This window comes from Myxocyprinus asiaticus, chromosome 14 (genome assembly GCF_019703515.2).
Source record: "Myxocyprinus asiaticus isolate MX2 ecotype Aquarium Trade chromosome 14, UBuf_Myxa_2, whole genome shotgun sequence".
In the NCBI taxonomy this organism is placed as follows: Eukaryota; Metazoa; Chordata; class Actinopteri; order Cypriniformes; family Catostomidae; genus Myxocyprinus; species Myxocyprinus asiaticus.
In genome coordinates this window covers 1793262-1813580 of record NC_059357.1, presented here as the reverse complement: position 1 = coordinate 1813580, position 20319 = coordinate 1793262, and the positions used below count along the sequence as shown (strand labels likewise).

The 20319-nt window shown below is 38.5% G+C and overlaps 1 protein-coding gene and 1 long non-coding RNA gene across 2 annotated transcripts in view; one reads left to right on the top strand and one right to left on the bottom strand.

The window, feature by feature from the left end:
- Window positions 1–762, bottom strand: part of LOC127452209 (transcription factor JunB) — a 1558-nt gene extending 796 nt beyond the window's left edge. The window contains exon 1 of the mRNA XM_051717552.1: window positions 1–762. This exon is cut by the window's left edge and continues 796 nt beyond it. Coding sequence (XP_051573512.1) covers window positions 1–504 — 504 coding nt within the window. The 5' untranslated portion in view covers window positions 505–762.
- Window positions 763–3387: 2625 nt separating this feature from the next.
- LOC127452214 (uncharacterized) lies at window positions 3388–8188 on the top strand. The gene is made up of 2 exons (XR_007899222.1): window positions 3388–3626; window positions 4243–8188. It is a non-coding gene; the product is annotated as an uncharacterized LOC127452214 (long non-coding RNA).
- Window positions 8189–20319: the final 12131 nt, after the last annotated feature.

Below are 20319 nucleotides of genomic sequence, written 5' to 3'. Positions count from 1 at the left end.
GGTAGCGGACGGGTGGCTCGGCGCTGGGCAGTATGCGTTTAGCGTCGTGTAAATGGGAGGCTCAGATTGCAGGGAGGAGCCGAAAACGGACGCAGTCGTCGAGCACGTCGTTACGCCACCGGCTCCAATCGACACGTTGGGCGGGGGCATCTGGTTCATCTTGTGCAGGTCATCCAGAGCCTTGACGAAACCCTCCGCGAAGCCCTCCTGCTCATCGGTGATGCCCCGACTGTAGACGTACTGTCCCGGGGTGGGCGTCGTCAGGACCCCGTTGCTGTTCTGGATGATGAGCCTCTCCAGCTCTGGCGAGGCTAGTTTGAGAGACCCGACATCAGCGGGGCCGGTCTGATACAGGTCCGATTTGAGGTTCCGATAAGGCTCGGACAGACTCAAGTTCATGCCATGCTTTTGGAGTTTATAGTCGTGTAGCGCGGCATCGGAGTGGCCGTAGCCCAAAAGGAACGAGTCGTCGTGATAAAACGGTTGCTCCATTTTTGTACTCATAGAGTTGTTCTGAAACAGCAGCTTCTTACTTGCTCTTGCCGTGCCTGACAGTTCAATGTCCGCTTTGTATCAAGTGTAAAAACCCTTGAAACATGCAGCGTTCCGCTCCGTTCCACTCTCGGTATATCGATGTTCTGATGCTCCTCTTGAATGAATGAAAGCACGAATGTTTTAGAATAACACTCTAATGTTTCTCAAAGTCGACGCTGTTTTACAGAGATGCTGCTTTGATTTGATCTGATGCGTTCACTCGTGTGGATCGGTATCCCGATTCGTTTTTATAAGCGAGCCCCGCACTGACAGCTGGTCACGCCCCAACTGCGCATACGTCACACGCGTCGTGACGTCATTGCCGGGAACTACTGGGACAGTAAACAAGCCCGAGGGCGAAGCGCTCTGTACAATAAAGCGAACAGGGCATCTTTTAACCCACGATTTTGAGTGAAGTGCTTAGGAATATATTCAGATAAAGTCCTTTCTGATGCAGGAAAGCACACTGAACCTTATGAGGTAGGTTATTGCTAGTCTTCACGCCTATTTGTTTGTTAAAAAGGTGTATTGCTATTTTATTTTAATCTGTTACGTGCTTATGTACAGAACATTTTATCCTAGGATAAACACACCCCTATTGTAGGATAAAGCCGATTACAATTATTCCATTATGAATTTGTTGCTGAACAAAAAAAAAAAAAAAAAAAAAAAACCCTACCGTGATATTATTGCATTTTGATTTATTGAGTTTTTTTCAGTTCCTTAATCGTTTGGAAAGCATTGTTAAATAAACTATTTGCCAGAAGATTAAAATGTGGCTGTTATTTTCCAACATGCTGAATGTGCAGTGAAAGGGACAGACAGCAGTAAATCACTGGCGCTCACACACCGACTTCCTGTAGGAAGTTTGCACTCCAAATATGGGCACGATGACGTCGAGTTCCTTGTCAGAGGCAGATCTGCCCGCCCACTTTATCTCTGCTGAATAGAAACACCTGCTAAACAAGCAACCCAACCCATTAATCCAGACAAAATAAAAACTCACCACTTTATTACCACATCTCAGACATAAATCACTGTCCAGACAAGAGAGAATAATAACCAATACTCAATGGTCAATATAAAATAATAAAATAAGCATTTTTTTTTACATACCACTGTAGCTGTACAGAATGAATAATGACTATGATATGCCATAATCATTACATACACAGCCATTTCATTTAAGCCATTAATAATCACTATAATCACAATTATGAAAGCATGCGCTGCACATGTACACCAGTAACTTTGAGATATCACATTTTTGCATACAGAAATAATCTCTGAATTGGCTGCTTAAAGACCTTTTAAGTTGTATCCAGTTTGTTTGATGTAAGAGAGCCATATTAAACAGTCCCGTAACATGAATCTGAGTGTTATCTGATCTCTTATGTCTTCTCAGGTAGTTCAGAGACAGCAGGACAGGTGATGTGCACCTGTATGTGTGTGTGTGTGTGTGTGTGTGTGTGTGTGAAGTGTTTCATTTCCACCCACGTGAAACCAGCTAAAGAGTAACGTAGTCCATCTGTTTTAAAGAGCTGTATACAGTCAGGTGAAACTGACACTGCGAGTTTATTGGATGAAATCATGATCTAGAGCTGGTCTATTCAGTAAGAGTTTAAGCTCCAGAAATGGGATAAAATCCTCCTCAAAAAGCTACAAAGAGTAAATCGATTGAAAATGGCCTGACATTTATCATGGCATATTTATTGATAAGCTATTCCCCCAAAAAATATATCCCTAAATAATACCACTATATTCCAAGGGGGGGATTCAGAGTACGATATGTAATTTTGAATTGTATTTGTTTTTGTAATATGCTGCATTGCTCAGTAATGGTCACGTTGGACCACACAAAGTTTTGGGTGCAGTCAGATGTCTTTATGAAACGATGTTCTGAGTTTTAAGATTTGTTTATTAATGAAAATGGTTACAGTGAGCATAATGGAAGTCAATGGGGACAGTAGATAAACATTAAAATACTCACCGTTTCCAAAGTATAACCACAAGACATAAGCAATATACACGATAACATGATTTTAGTGTCATAAAAATACTTACCAACCTCATTTGTGCAATTTTATATCCAATAACGGGATTACAGGGTTTTGTTGCCATGGCAACGAAGTTGTAACTTTGCACAGAAAAAGTTAGTAAGTGATTTTATCACATTAAAATCATGTTAACACACATATTGTTTATGTCTTGTGTCTATACTTTTGAAACAGTATTTTAATGTTTACAGATTGACCCCATTGACTTCCATTGTAAGTGTCGCACTGGAACACAGATTTTTGCGAATTTAAAAAATTATTTATTTATTTGGATATGAACATTATGCACCAAATGTTGTTGATTGAGTTCAACTCGTATTGAACCCAGAAAAGACTCATTCTGTTGCCACAAACTCATTTCTGCTTTTAGGGTTGTTTAATTTGAGTGTGTTTCTAGAGAAGTGTGTGACTTTGTCAGGCTGTTGTGACATTGAGGTAAAGTAATTTTGTATGGGCGGGTGGATGTTTACTGTAACACTGACTCGACTGTGCAGCAAGTGTTTGTGTGTGTGTGGAAGCTGGCATCATGCCATCAGGACACTGGCACAGCACTGGTGATAAATCCTACACAGACGGAAGAACCTGTCCTGTGTGTGTGTGTGTGTGTGTGTGTGTGTGTGTTACAATGCCAAGGTCAGTGCTATTGTTGTTTACCTGGACTCACGGGTGGCTGGTACATGCAGTTCTCTACCTGAACATTTGTTTAATTCAGATGAAGAGCAGGAGGTCGCGCTCTGCACAAATAACGCCAGCTTTGCTCTTTTTTCATTGTTTATTACACAAAACAGGTGCATGATAAAAGACATGACAATCGGCATAAGAACATAAAAAATGCATTTGAATTCTGTTGATTATAATGAATTACAATAGCTGTCAATCATGTGTGTATTTGATGTAACATCTATGATCACAGTGTGTGTTTGTGTGTGCCTATTGTTTCTTAAGTATAGGTTCACATGGATAAGAGCCAGTAAAAATAATGTAACCTGATCCACTGTGTGAGAGAGATATGCCTGAGGGAAGATCACATTTACTGTAAGTGTGTGCGTGCGTGTGCGCGCGCGTGTGTGTGTGTACGTGTGTTTGTGAAGCAATGTGAAATGATGTTGAAAGTACATTGAGAAAGCTCTTATTGCAAATTACACTCTTCTATTATTCTCCACATTTAACAAGATTAGAGATATTTCAAATGTAATATTTCTTTACCACTACATTTAATTTACAGAGTGAATCTCATGAAACCTGTCAAGAACATGTTTATGTCATATTTCACCACAAAATTAAAAGAAAGAAATGCGAAATAATATTTAGCATAAAAAATGTAAGCCCATATTTGGGATCAACAAGATTATTTTGTTGTATGTATAAAAGTCACATTGAAGCTGGCTTAGAAACATTTTAACAGGCCTTTATTTTTGGTACTTCCCTTTATTTTCATGACAGAACTGACATACATCTCTTGTGATGCATGTACATAGAAGTGCACAGTGAATGCTTGAAGTTATATTTTCTCTCAAAAATATCCTGTTACTAGCTAACTTCAAAAATATACAGTTTAAGTAGTAAATATCATATTCTTCTAGGTGCTGCACAGACATAAACAGTTGATGTCCTTCACATTTAGACAAACACTCTGTTGTCTTTCCTGCAGTTCATCAGGAAAACAGACATCTCATCTCACTGGGCTGACGATTCCACATTCTCCTCTGGTGTCAGGGACAGTCAGGGGTCAGCGAACGCAGACAATCGGTGGTCTCACACGTCCCCTCAGAGTCGACTCTCTTCTTCTGTGTCAGCACAAAAACACTAGATGTTTGCTGGAGAGTCACACAAGAGAGCTGGAAGATTTTACTAGCAGTCAGCAGAAAAAAGACAGCCGGCAGCCAACAAGAAAGACGTTGAGTCTAAAACAATGAATGCTTCACTGACACACAGACGAGGTTTTCTGAGGTCATCCAGAGGATAGAAATACACTGATCTGTCATGAGCTTGAGATCAATGTGAGCACTAAAACAGAGCAATTAACAGACTGATAATGAAAATATAGAGCTACAGCAAGACATCTCAAAAAGAGTCTCATTTTCAAAAGATATTTCATGATTAATGAAACATTGTTTGAAGATGATATAGTATCATTACATGACAACTCAACAAGAGGTCCCTGACTCAACTAGTATTAAAAAACATGTTTTTAACTGGTAAGAGATCAAAGTAAATGATGATAAAAGCCAGAATATTAAATGCCATGGATCAATATTTACTCAGTAATCCATTATTTTGTAGAGGAGGGTCAAAATGACCATTTTTGCTTGTGATATTGGAGCAAAAGTACAGGTAAACAAAACATTACCTTAGAAAAGTGGCACCGTCATTATTGTTTTTTTTTAGGTACAGAGATAGGTAGGTCAGTACTATGACTAAAAGAGATTATGACATTATTGCTTTTATGTGAATAAATAAAGGTACATAACTAGGCTCAACATTATTTGTACTTCAAACCTTTGTTTCATCGGACAAGAAAAACTAGCTTCACACCGAGTAACACACATTTGGTTTTCGACCATTTAAAATGGGTAATATTTAACAATTTACCATATTTAGAGCCCCATATCTCTGGGATTTAACCATATAAGGCCTTACAAATGAAGATACTAAAAGAAAAGTTTGTTTTTAACCAGAATCTAAAAGGATGTTAAGATATCTTTAATACTTCTAGAGTTATAGGCACGCCAACTTTGGAAAAACAACACAAAAAGTGTATTTTCCCATTTTCGGACTCACACCATTGGCATGTAATGCAACAAGAGGTGCTGAAATCAACTGATATTAGTAATAGATCTACCAATCTCTGTGTACAAATAAAATAATGATGATGACACACTTCTAGGGTTATTTGTTTGACCTGTAGTTTTGCTCAAAAATTATAGGCGAAAATCTTAATTTGACGCACCTCTACAAATTAATGGATTACTCAGTAAATATTCATCCATGGCATTTCATATTTTGGCTTTCACCATCATTTATGTTTATGTTTCAGAAAAAGTATTAACAAAATCATACATTTCAGCCAGGGAAGTTTCTGGAATTTGGTTGATTTGACATGGAATAAACCTTTTGTGATTAATGCAACATTGACTATTGAATCATTCCTTATGTTTTATGTAGAGTTAAAAACTGTTTGTCTGGACAGAAGGTTTTACACTTTGAAATGACAAAAAAAAAAAGCAGATGGGAATTTTTGGCCAGTGCATCGCAAAGGGCGGTAGAGTTTCCTATAAATGTTTGTGCCATTAATTCGAATTAGTTCTTATACAGATAGCTATAAACATGTCGACAGATTAACTAATTTTAACTAACTCGCTGAACAAGATTCTCCTCAAACTGTTGTTGAACTGAAAGAGAAAACTGACTGTACAAGTAAACAGTTTACACTAATTTCCCTTCTCGACTTGAAATTTTGCATGCAGTCTAAGTTGCCATCAAGGTCTATGAGGACAGTTGCATATCTTTAAAAACATGGCCATCGACCAATCAGCTTTCAGCAGCTTTTAAATAGGGTTAAATAAGGCCGATCGGAACTAAACTTGGTACGCCTATTTGTCTCTTGACCCAAGAGGTCTGTGCAAAATTTGAAAGAATTGGCCACCAGGAGAGGCTATCTCGTTTTACAAGCGTGTAAATCATTATATATACCGCTGTGTTTCACAAAGAAACACTTTATTCATACCACATTGTAGATCTCCTCATTCTGAACAACTTTGCCCAAAGACCATTGGTGTGAAACAAAATGTTTAATAAACACTTGAGATTATTTTAAAAGATTACTTTTTCGAACTAATCCTAGGCCGTTCACCTGATCGGAACCAAACCAGTGCAGAAAGATTCTCTGGAGTCCCAAAATGAAGATTTATCAAAGGAATTTTGAAATTTTGATTTATCGTCAAACGGTACGCCAAAACATTCAAAATGGGCGTGGCCACTTTTACAAAAATGGTTATAACCCTTGAACAGAATCAGATATTGTCACCAAATTTGGTACACATATGTATCGAGTCATTTTAAGGACACCTAAAAAAAATTGTGCATCTCCACCTCTTGGTGGCGCTATAAAAGTTTTTTTTTTTTTTAAATGGATCTAACTATGGAACGGCTGGACCGATCCACTTGAAATTTTGCATGCAGTGTTTGTGTCTAAGGTGCCATCAAGGTCTATAAGGACAGTCACATACCTAGAAAAACATGGCCGCCATCAATAAAATAATCTTTTAGCAGCTATTTGATCTAGTCCTAGTCTGTTCACCCGATCGGAACCAATCCAGTGCAGAAAGATTCTCTGGAGTCCCAGAATGAACAGTTATCTAAGGAATTTTTTTAATTTTGATTTATCGGTACGCCAAAATGTTCGTAATGGGCGTGGCCACTTTTACAAAAATGGTTATAACTCTTGAACAGAATCAGATATTGTCACCAAATTTGGTACACATATGTGTCAACAAAATCATCTTTTAGCAGCTATCTGATCTAGTCCTAGTCCGTTCATCCGATCGGAACCAAACCAGTGCAGAAAGATTCTCTGGAGTCCCATTATTAATAATGATCAAAAAAACTTTTAACCTTCGAGTCAATGTCGCAAAGCTACACCAACGATGTTGTGGCAACACTGGGAATGTAGCTATGTTTCCATCCAAGTTGCGAATTTAATTTATGCGAGAAAAAAATATTATCGCAAAAACAATGTGTGAATTAAGCCATGTTTCCATCCAAGGGTGTTCAAAAGGATGAAATCGTCACTTCCGGAAAAACTGTGGCCACTGTGAGTGTTTAATGAATAAAATACTGGCGGTTTAGAGCACGCAGACAAAACGCTGTAAAGAACTTTGTCTCATGTTTGGGAGTGACAGCACGTCACACACTTCTGAGTACTATATATGTGCGTTCATCCTTCTTTATGACTATACCGTGTGGATCTATAAGATATAAGTTTCAATAAACCTTCTGTTCCGTACAGTTCAAGTTTGTTTTCAACTTATTTGCTCTGCAAACTCTTTGTAGGCTTTGGATTTTCTAGACACTGTTATTTCAGGATGACCAGAGCAACATTTCAGATGCGATGATTGGCCCACCGGTTAGTCCAGTAATGAACGAGTTTTTCAGTCACATGACCTTTTTGATGCACATCATTTATTCCTAACAAATTCAATAGGAGTTTATTTGGTAAATGTGTCTCCATCATAGTTTATGTGCATTTCTTTTTATCGAATAAAAAAATTATCCACCTCAAGAGATGTGTATTTTTTTTAATGAGCATTTTGGAGATTTATTCTCATCTTGGTGTTTCCATCCAACAGTTTTTATGCAATAACCTAAAATGCACATAAAAATAACGTTGATGGAACATGTACTTGTGCCACATCAGGGGCATGGCCCCCCTTTCACCCCCCATATTTTTCAGTCTGTTGGCGATTTTATATCTTAATAGTTGTTTATTTGCTCAGAAAATACATAAAAGTGATTTTAAATCAGAATTGTAACTGCATCTGTAGCCGAGTAGATTTTCTGTAAATGTTTAATGAAATAAAAAATCTAGTTAAAAACAATGATGGCGTGTTTTCTACAGTTTTTCCACAAGTGAACACAAGGAAGAATGTATTTCATTTGTAATATAATTCATATAATTAATATGCACCAAAACAACAGTATAGCAATAAAAAAGCATGATTTACCTACACACACACACACATATATATATATATAAAACAACATTTTGTGAATGTGCATGATGTGCAAAATCTACAACTACACTCACTTATATTTTGGAACCTAGTTGAAAATTATTTATTATTGTCCAGTCAAGTTTATTATAATATAATACTAAATTATTATCATTATCTTGAGGATTTGTCGTATTTACTTCACCTTCACCTGGAGCTTTTATTTTGGCGGGACACTGACAGTTTACAGCGTTGCTCATTACAAATATGCCACCTTCTCTATTCCTGTGATACTGTGTCATGTTTTCAGGTTTGTATAATAACTTTAAGCGGCTTCAAATGTTTGGGATTGCACAAGTGGGGGAACTTGTAGCAATATGCCTTCACAATGCACGTGAACCGCTTAGAGACCGCTAAAATAAAAAAATATCACTGCGTGTGAAACGTAGCGGCACTTGGAAAAATGAAGTACACTTTGGCCTTTATTTCCCGCCTCTCTACCTCACAGTTTATGATTAATTCCCTCTCCATGACAGATAGAATAACTGGTCATGTCCTTGATGTCATGGTTCATCTAGAGGCTAAAATAACGAATGAGACAGGAATGAGAAGAACTGATAAAGAGAGAGATGGATGATGAAGAAACACAGCAAAGCCAGACAACTCACACTCATATAAACATCCTGATAGGGACACAACACGTCATATGGGTTTGGAACTACATTTACAGTATATGCAATTATTAGGTCATAACTGGGTCAAAGGTATTTTTGCGAAACTAATATTTGCCCATCTTTAACTATTTGAGATGTGATTCGTTTACGTATGTAATGGCAGACTAAGTCATTTTCCATAAGGGATAGGAATGCAACCGTAAACTCGACGTGTAAAAATGTTACCTTGCATTCGTCAACATACAAAGAAAATAAACTCGAAAACTACCTGTATTCACAATTTGCATGATTAAAGATGACAACATGGTCAAAAAGGGCCGATCCATTTCTTTCTTTCTTCTTCTTCTTCTTCTTCATCTGTTTAAAAAACGAATGGTTTCTCACGCATTCGTATTACATATGAAATTGACTACGGTCATGTGAGCCAAAAATGAAGGAATATTCTGAATTTCAAATATGTCAGCAAATGTATTTCAAATAGGAATATCTTAAACATTCAAGCACCACTCCTAATGTTCACAAAAATATAAGTTATTTATGGCTCTAACAATGTAAATGCATTTATTTACAGTTATATACTGTAAAATGTAAAAATACTGACATCACTGTCTATATCTTGTGTGAGTAGTCATAATTTTATATATAATGTTTCAAAATGACAATTAATTTCTGAAGGTGCACAATTTATTTTTTGCACCTTTATCACGTCAGGATGCTTAAAGACACAGAACATGTTTAAAAAGCATCAGTGTTAACATTCTTCAGCAAGTCAAACTTCAGTAGGCCTTCCAATGATTTACTTATATTTGACCCTGCACATTAAACTAAGAAAGTATTTTAACAGCTAAAAAAAGTGCACACTTGACCTTTAAGGCAGAGCTCAAATGGAGGTGTAAACCCTGTAAATGCAGCATGATAATTATCAGATAATAATAGTTAATGTTCATTAATTATGCAGTAAAATAGTCCATTCATTGTACAGGGACTGCTAGTTCCACCGTTTAAACACAATTTAAAGTCTGTCTGATATAATCCACACAGAAAACCTCAGCAACCACATTTCAACGTTCTAGCAACCTCTGCGTGCCTATCATAAGCGCTACGATTGACTTGATAAACATTTTCCCTGAGAATATTTCAGCAATCATTCTTTTCAAATCAGGCGAAACGGTCAGAATCGATTCACTCGCACAGTTCACTCACGCACTGAATCATCTGGAGCGGTTGAGAACAAATAGAGCACAGGATAAAGTAGATATTTACCTACAATCAATTGAAACAAAGGGACACTTTTTTGAGAGTTAACTGTGAATAGGTATTTTAGAAATGCGTCTGTCCAGTTCCGAGCTTACTTTGAATCGTCCGTCTGCCAGTTGAGGTGCCACCTGACCGCTCCCTAAATCCAGAGACCAAAGACGTCCGCCCGCTGGGGCATAATGGACACCCACACTGCACCCGTCTCTCTGGAATGTTATTGTCATTGGAGAATAAGGTCGTTTTTCTAGTTATAAGAGAAACTGGTTGGGTTTTACAACAGATACAATCCTAAAGAATTAGCTTAATTATACACATGCCTCCGAAGTGACTAAGGACATCAGGTCAGTTTTTCCAGCCATGGGTTTTCCCGGGAATGTCCTATGAGTTTTATAATGGCAGTTTTAGATTAATATAAAGCAGGTGGTAAAATTACTTAAAGAGAATTTCACGTTTTGTTCTAAAACATAAAATACACACAGTCAGACCTCAGATGATAATTTTGAAGCTACTCTGTTTTAAAAAAATTAATGTTGCTATCACAATGCTCATTAAGGACTACAACTACCATCAGCATGTGAGCTACATGCTTTAAGAAATCTAAGACTGTTGTAGTTCTTATTTAGCGACGAGTTAGCAACATGCATTGTTTAAAAGACACAACAGCTTCAAAATCCATGATTGAGGTACGACTGTGTAATTTATGTTCTAGAACAAAAAGTCTCTTCAAGTTATTTTCCCCACAGATATAATTTTACATGTAATTTGAAAATCCCTATTCTAAAAACCTATAGGAAATTCTGTGTTTGCCAACAAACTGACGTCATGGCTGAATAGCTCTATAGACCTAATGAATTTACCCCCAAATATTACCCCTGATATACATAAAAAAATAAAATAAATGTATGCTATCATGAAACAGGCCAATCCAGATTTCCAAACACTGTCGAAAATTGGAACACAATTTGTTACATTATTTACTCTTATAGAACACTTGGAATACAGCACACAAGACGTATGAACTTACGGAATGGTTTTATTCATTTAAAGTACAATGTATCCATTTAGGTAACAACATTTAAAACAGAGAATGTAGATATTTAGAAGTGAACTGTCATTGTTGGTGTGTAGAACTGCAGCATTAAGGATCAGTGATGATTCATATGAAAAGTGAAGAGTCATTTGTGTCTGTGTTTAACACTCCTCTCTGATCTTCTGGATAAAGGTGTGACTGTTGGTTAGTATCAGGCTTTAAGGAGATGTGGGACACAAACGTTCAACCAACGCCCTGTGAAACACATTAAATGCCGGTCAGAGCTTTGTGAGGTCAGGCCTAAACACAACAAACGGTTAAATTCATACATCACCACCCATAACCTCCTTTTCCTAAGTGTGATAGTGGGTTAAAAACGTATCAAATGTTTCGAGTCACCTCCCTTCAGGTTTTCTGAAGCCATAAGACACGTTGCACCAGGTTTGATGTCAAACCACCGATACTCACATGTCTCATGACCGATGGCGATGCGCCAAGTTGAAATATGCAGACGTGTGAATGAGATTTGAGATGTTCAACAGAAGGGGAAGATTTGCAGTGGATAAAAACGTAAATTTCAGTGTGTTCCTTGCACAAAGCTATCGTATTACTTTAGAAGACTTGGAATATAGCGCATTAGTCTTAAGACTACTTTTATCATACTATTATTGTGCTATTTTGTCCTTTTTATAGCTACGTAAGAACTTAGTACTACACTGAAAAAATGACATATTATATTTCGTAAACTACATTTTAATGGTATAAAATTAAGTTAAATCTACTTCACTGTGATAGTCAAATTTACTGATCCAGTAATGCTGCTCGGGGGTGTTATTACGAGCTTTAAGGTTCAGTCTCGATGTCTTTATAATCTTCAAAAATATTGTTTCAACACTGAATGATTTCACACCTTCCTGATCATCATCAAGACAGAAATATCAACGAGGAACAAGATGTGATTAACATTCATAGAAACAATTAACATTCATAATGACGGCCATCCTGGGAAATTTTAATTTGAGTACAAATGAATCAGATGACGGCTGTCTATCACCACTAGTTCGACGCTTAACTCAGTTCATGCTCTGATAACACAAGCGTGTCTTCGTGACGTACTGGAGTTTCAGCAGGATGTTGTGGTCACACTGGAAGTGAGATTAGTTTACAAATTAGTTTTCTGTCTGTCTGTGGAAGACGTTTGTGGTCTGATGTTCTTCAAAGAATCTCAATAGGTGTGTGTTTGTAAGACTTCATGGTTAGATCGATACTGCCGTTCAGTACAGCGGTTTTGACTTTCAGTCTAAGCATGAAAACATCATCATAGCTCCTTGTGGCTTGTCGTAGTATTTTTGTCTTGTTTTCTCATTAAATTAGTTTTGATGTCTTTCATTTTGCTTCTCAAGTTAATGTATCTTGCTTTCAGATATTGTTACTGGACAACATGATAGAAATACTGATTGATTGATCGCCACTGAATTCAAGGTAGTTAAGAAACTGTCAGTGATGGAAAACTACTTTGATGTCACCGCAACACAAGCGAGCCGTTTGAGAGTGACGAACATACATGAGATGTGACCTTTGTTGTCGTTCTGGTTGACCTTTCTCAGTACAGGAAACACTTACGGTGATGTGAGAACCGTTGCAGAGTTTCTGATGGAGGTTGACCCAGGCAGCTTTGAAATTTCATGTAGGATGACAAACCTTTAAGCACACTGCCTCAACCACTCAGTATTTCGTTTTCATCATTTTATTTATTTCACTGATCTTTCCATTTGTACACTAAGGGTCCAACATTAAATTTTGCCTCACTTGCCAGTGGTGGCAAAAAAGTTCATGTTTATTTACTTAACATTTTAATGACAATTTGTGTCATTAATATTTTTATTACAAAGTGACTATTTTATAAAAGAAAAAATAGCCACTTGATGTCATCCTTTTTTATATTGTAAGTATAGCCTACTTTGTTGCACAGCACATTGCGCTTAAAAACACACTTTAGCTGTGACTACACCGATGACCTAAAACATTATGATCACTCACTTGTGAAGAGAATAATGTTAATCATCTCCTAACAAGGCCACATGTCAAGGTCTGGGTAGAATAGATGGTAAGCGAACAATCAGTTCTTGTAGTCAACCTGTTGAATGCAGGAGAAATGGACAGGAGTAAAGACCTGAGCGACTTTGAAAAGGGCCAGATTGTTATGGCCAGATGACTGGGTCAGGGCATCTCTGAAAGGGCAAGGCTTGTGGGGTGCTCCCGGTCAGCAATGGTGAGTACCTACTGACAGTGGTCTGATAAGGGACAAACCACAAACCGGAGACAGGGTGCGACAGGATGCGTGAGGGCAACGAAGGCTATCCCATCTGGTCCAAACCGACAGAAGGTCTACTGTGGCACAAGTCACAGAAAATGTTAATGATGGTTATGGGAGGAATGTGTCACAACAGTGCGTCGCATCCTGCTGCATATGGGGCAGCGTAGCCACAGACCGGTCAGACTGCCCATGAAATCCACCATCGAAAGTGCCTACAATGGGCATGCGAGCGTCGGAACTGGACCTTGGAGCAGTGGAAGAAAGTTGCCTGGTCTGATGAGTCCCGTTTTCTTTTACATCACATGAACGGCCGTGTACGTATGCACCGTTTACCTGAGTTAGTGATGGCACCAGGATACACTGTGGGAAGATGAGAAGCCAGTGGAGGGAGTGTGAAGCTCTGGGCAATGTTCTGCTGGGAAACCCTAGGTCTGGCTATTCATGTGGACGTCAATTTGGCAGCTACAGCTAGCCAGTGAAGTGAAATCCATAGTGGGGTGACATGAGCCCTTTTTGGCTGATTGAAGACCAGATGTGCTGCTGCATTCTGGACCATCTGCAGTGACTTATTTGTTTTAGCTGGGAGGCCAGCCAACAAAGCATTACAGTAGTCCAGTCTTGAAATGATCAGAGCTTGGACCAGGACCTGCGCAGCATGTTCAGACAGAAAAGGTCTGATTTTCCTGATGTTGTAGAGCACGAATCTGCAAGACCGGGCAGTTTATGAGATGTGGGCGGTAAAATTAAGCTGGTAATTTACCACCACTCCCAGGTTCTGAGCTGTTCATCTAAACCAAGATGAATAGTGAGGCTGTGGTCAACAGTTGGGTTGGCTGGGATCACGAGGAGTTCTGTCTTGGCAAGGTTGAGCTGAAGGTGGCGTTTCTTCATCCAGGCCAAAATGTCCGAGAGGCAGGAAGAGATACGAGCTGAGAAAGTAGTGTCATCAGGCTTGAACGACATGTGTGTCATCTGCGTAGCAGTGGTAGGAAAAGCGATGTGCCTCAGTGATCAGTCAGAGTGATGTTGTGTATATCGAGAAGAGGAGGGGTCCAAGCACTGATCCTTGAGGAACACCAGTCAAACAAAGTCATTTTGATTTGTATAGCGCTTTTCACAACACACATTGTTTCAAAACGGCTTTACAGGAAATCATGCATTAACAAAAACAAAACAATGAAACTGTAATATCTATAAGGTCTTAGAGTGATCATTGTGTAGTTTAATTAAATATGATTGTAAATTGTTTGTAAAAATTAAATCATTAAATAATAATTGTATTTAGAATCCCAGTGAGCAAGTTGAAGGCGACTGTGGCAAGGAACACAAAACTCCATAAGATGCTGGTTAATGGAGGAAAATAACCTTGAGAGAACCCAAACTCACTGTGGGGGCCAGTTCCCCTCTGGCTAAACAACATGAATATAATGTCAATATTATGTGCAGTGCAAGTCATGATTTAAAATTTATAAATTAAGAAAGCGTTAAGGTCCAGTGTTTTAAAAAAAATTATTTTTATGAACTTTAAGATTAATGACTAATGTCTTTGAAGTCCATCCTGGATTAACTGCAGAAGCTCACATATATGCATGGTCCTTTGTTAGTTGCCTAAATGATAGTCTATGCATTCCATTTTAAGAGTGTAATCCATCAATAGAAAAAGGTGATGCAGGCAGAGATTAATGAGGTGCATCGCAGTTCAACCTGCAGGTCATTTCGGTGAGGTTCGGTGGGGTCCATCCTAAATCGAAGATTAAAGCAGTGGCATATGAAGTATCCCATGTCTTACAGTTGGAGTTGGCATCAGTTCATCCTCTGAAGTCAAAATACTGAAGTGATGTCTGGCTAGCACTGGCTGTAGTTTGTCGTCATCACTCAATGACACGTAGCAGTGGAGTCTGACACCAAGCAGAAACGGAGCTGATATGAATCCCGAGGTTGAGACATGGAAACAAATAGAATAATATTAGCGTAGACGCCATTAAATTTTGTGCAGCGTTATAGATCATGATAGATTTTTCTGGTCCAGTGGTCAGCTGGTGTGACTTGCACACCTCTCCTCTCCAGGAGACCTTGAAAGTTCTGCCAATGAGGTATAATTCAACCCATCCAAGCGCAGATCCTGTGATCCCCAGGTCAGAGAGGGTGGACAGGAAAATCTTGTGGTTCGCTGTGTCGAAAGCAGCAGACAAGTCAAGTTGGATGAGGATGGATTATTTGGAGTTAGCTCTTGCCAGTCACAGGGTTTCAGCAACTGACAAGAGGGCAGTCTCTGTTGAGTGTCCTTTTTTGAAGCCAGACTGATGTCTGTCAAGTAGGTTGTTCTGTGTAAGAAAAGCAGACAACTGGTTGCCCTGGCCTCCAAATTCCCCAGATCTCAATCCGACTGAGCATCTGTGGGATGCGCTGGACCAACAAGTCTGATCCATAGAGGCTCAACCTCGCAACTTACAGGACTTGAAGGATCTGCTGCTAATGTCTTGGTGCCAGATACCACAGGACACCTTCAGGAGTCTTGTAAAGTCCATGCCTCGGCGGGTTGGTGCTGTTTTGGCACAACGGAAGGACCAACAGCATATTAGGCAGGTGGCTGTAATGTTTTGGCTCATCAGTGTATATTCACATGTTGCAGGGTCTCTCATACCTTATTGCTTATTGCATTCTGCATACATATCTGTAAATTGGAGGTGTAAAGATATGCAAACTATAAAAACACTGTACAAACAGGCCAGAGTTCAACATTGTTCAATTGTGAATTTGTTAAAACTCAGTGCAATTTCAATGGAATTCTTACACATGTTGATTGCTTATTGCATTTTCATAAATACACACATTTAGGCCCTGCCTAATCCTGAAAGTCACTCTCAAGTAGACTAGTCCTTATTAGGCAGTCTGATCATATAGGCAACCAAACATGCAGATCTTTCCTTTGATACCTGAAACTTTATGTGGAATGGCAAGACATTTTAGGCATTAGTGTGACCACACACACACACGCACACACACACTTGTCATTTGATGTGGGTTCTGAGGAATTTATTTACATTTTTCTGTTTGCTTTGAAGATTCAACTCTCAACCACACGCACACACACACACACACACACACACACACACACACACACACACACACACGCTCTCTCTTTTTTTATCAGTGTTTAATCCACCGCTGTGTTTGAAGGCCGTTGGAATGAGGTCTAATAGTGTGTTTATATCAGTCGTTCATGTTTCACAGGAATCAGTTTGATGAGTGGAGTGAGTTTATAGTTCATATTTAGATCTCTGCAGATCTTGTGCACAGTTTGAGACACTTTTGAGATCTCTTCTGAAACTCTATGGGTGTCTTTTTCTCAGGAGAATCATCTAAGAAGCAGGAGACACAAGCAAATGTCTCCATTCACTATTTAGTCTCATTGCAGTCTAGGAGAAACAGTTGAGATATACAGTGATCTCATGTGTGTTTTCTCTGTCCTGCAGCTCCCTGGAAAACAAGGCCAGACGGACGAGCAGGAAGCAGCTGTTGCCAGGGAAACCGGCGATGGAGCGTGGGAGAGATTGTGAGGTAAGAGAGAACAAATGAAGGAAAAAATAGAGCCGGAGCTGCAGAGATCTAATTAAATTCTGACAGTGTTTGTGTACCTGCGTCTGTAGCTGCGAATAGACGGAGTGACGCAAGGTGTGACAGCTGAATCCAAACCCTGACATCTAGACCTTTATAAACCCCCTTCCTGAAATACAGTATTACATCAGCAATATAGAACAATCTATCTATCTATCTATCTATCTATCTATCTATCTATCTATCTCTCTGTCTGTCTGTCTGTCTTTCTGTCTGTCTGTCTTTCCGTCATTCGATCTATCTATCTATCTGTCTGTCTGTCTGTCTATCTGTCTGTCTGTCTTTCTGCCAATTGATCTGTCTGTCTGTCTGTCTGTCTGTCTATCTATCATCTGTCTGTCTTTCTGTCAATTGATCTATCTATCTGTCTGTCTGTCTGTCTGTCTGTCTATCTATCTATCTATCTATCTCTCTGTCTGTCTGTCTGTCTGTCTGTCTGACTGTCTGTCTGTCTGTCTGTCTGTCTGTCTGTCTATCTATCTGTCTGTCTGTCTGACTGTCTGTCTGTCTATCTATCTACCTCTCTGTCTGTCTGTCTGACTGTCTGTCTGTCTATCTATCTCTCTGTCTGTCTGTCTGTCTGTCAGTCTGTCTATCTATCTATCTCTCTGTCTGTCTGTCTGACTATCTGTCTGTCTATCTATCTATCTCTCTGTCTGTCTGTCTGACTGTCTGTCTGTCTATCTATCTATCTCTCTGTCTGTCTGTCTGTCTGTCAGTCTGTCTAAATAATGTTGATTACCACACAATTAATTTTGTCTCCCTCCTTTTCTTAAAAAAAGGCAAAAATGTAAATGAATACCAAAATAACTGATGACCTAAAATGAATGAAAATTGTATCTTTTTATTCATTTAGATTTTTGCTTTTTTTTTTTAAAGAAAGGAAGGATGAGACTAAATTAATTGTGTGATAATCAACATTATTTTGGAATTAGCTGGTTTTCTGCATTAATTGGTCATAAAATGTGATCTCATCTTCATCAAAGTCACAAGGATAGACAAACACAATGTGCTTAAACTGACAACACACACACAGTTATAATCTTTCATGTTTTTATTGAACACATCTCATTAAACTTTCAAAGTGCTCTGGAAAAAAAGTGAACCCTTGGATTTAATAACTGGTCAATCCTCCTTTGGCAGCAATAACCTCAACCAAGCGTTTCCAGTATCTGTGGATTAGACCTGCACAGCATTCAGAAGGAATTTTAGACCATTATTCCTTATATTCTCTTGAGGTCATTCCTCAGCATATCTATTGGGTTAAGGTCTGGGCTCTGACTGGGACACTCCAAATAGTTTTAAGCTATTCTGTAGTGGATTTACTTTGATGTTTATGGTCACTGTCCTGTATATTCACCCAACTTCTACTGAGCTTCAGCTGGCACACAGAGACCCTGACATTATCCTGTAGGATATCTAAATAAACTTGGGAATTCATTTTTCCCTCGATGATGGCAAGCGGTCCAGGCCGCGAAGCAGCAAAGCAGCCCCAAATCATGATGCTCCCTCCATCGTACTTCACCGTTGGGATGATGTTTTCATGTTGGTATGCGGTGCCCTTTTTATGCCATACATAGTGCTGCGTGTTCTTCCTTAATGATTCAACCTTACTTTCATCAGTCCACAAAACATTTTCCCATCAGCATTGTGGAGTGTCAGTGTGTTCTTTGGCAAACGTCAGGAATGCAGCAATGTTTTTGTTGGAAAACAGTGACTTCCTTCGTGGTGTCCTGCCATGAACACATGCCTGTTTAATGTTTTCTGTATAGTAGACTCATGAACAGAGATGTTAACCAGTTCCAGTGATTCCTTCAAGTCTTTATCTGTCACTCTAGTGTTATTTTTTACCTCATTGAGCATTCTGCGGTGTGCCCTTTGAGTCATCTTGGCTGGACGGCCACTTCTAGTGAGAGTACCCACAGTACTAAATGGGGTGTGCAGTGAAGCCATTATCTGTATTTGTATTTGTGTATCTGTCCATATGACAAAATTATCTGTATCTGTCTTCGGATAAAACCGGGTGTGGGCGGGGCTTCAACCAGAAGTGCATCTAAATAAAATTAAGTGCCCATTTTTAAACGTTACTCTTACATTTATAGTTTGTATTAATAAAATATGCCTTGTATATGCCTTTTCATAATAATGAATAAAAAATCAGAAATACCAGGAGAAACCACAGTTAACAACATATTCCACAGTTAATGTAGCCTACAAATTCAGCTTCACCTGGTAAGAAAAAAAATATAATAAAATAATATTTTTAAAATAATAGTTGTATAACAACCACAATAATAATAGTAATAATAATAGTAATAATAATAATAATAATAATAATAATAATGTTACATTTATTTAGTGCATTCTTCATTTACATAAGGAGGAATATTCCTAATAGATGAACACTCTATGGAGCATTTAAACCTTTATGAAGCATTTTCACTTTTTTTCAGATAAAGTCTTAACCAGATAATTTCCTTCATCGCTGATGTGGAGATAAATGTGGTCAACTTTAAGAGATGGCTAGACGAGCTCTGACATGAAATCATCACTTCAGGTGAGGAATTTAATATTGCGCTCAGGTTTAGACTATAAATAAATACATGGGAATCACGTGTGAATCGTGTGGAAAGAAGTGGAAAGTGTACATGATGTCATATCTTAATGTTACACTTGACAAGCTCCAGACACGCACAATTAACAGAGACCACAAACAGAGTCGAGACCGCGCACATCTGATCTGAAATCACACCTTGCACATTTTCATTCATAAGGTTTACACTTTAGAAATATTGGCTGCACATAAATTCTTTGTAATTTTTTATATGTTTATTTCAAATGTCCCTTTATCCTTGTGCCTCTTGGATAATCAGTCAAACAGATATTTTGTGTATTATTCGGATGAATCCGTTATTTGTTTTGAAGCCCTATTTGTGCCTTTCCGAATAAGGTATTTGGTTTCGGGCACATCCTTAGTACTAAATCGTCTCCATTTATAGACAGTTTGTCTAACTGTGGACAAATGAATATCAAAGTTCTTCGAGATAACTTTGTAACCCTTTCCAGCTTCATGCAAAGCAACAATTCTTGATCGTAGGTCTTCTGAGATCTCTTTTTTGCT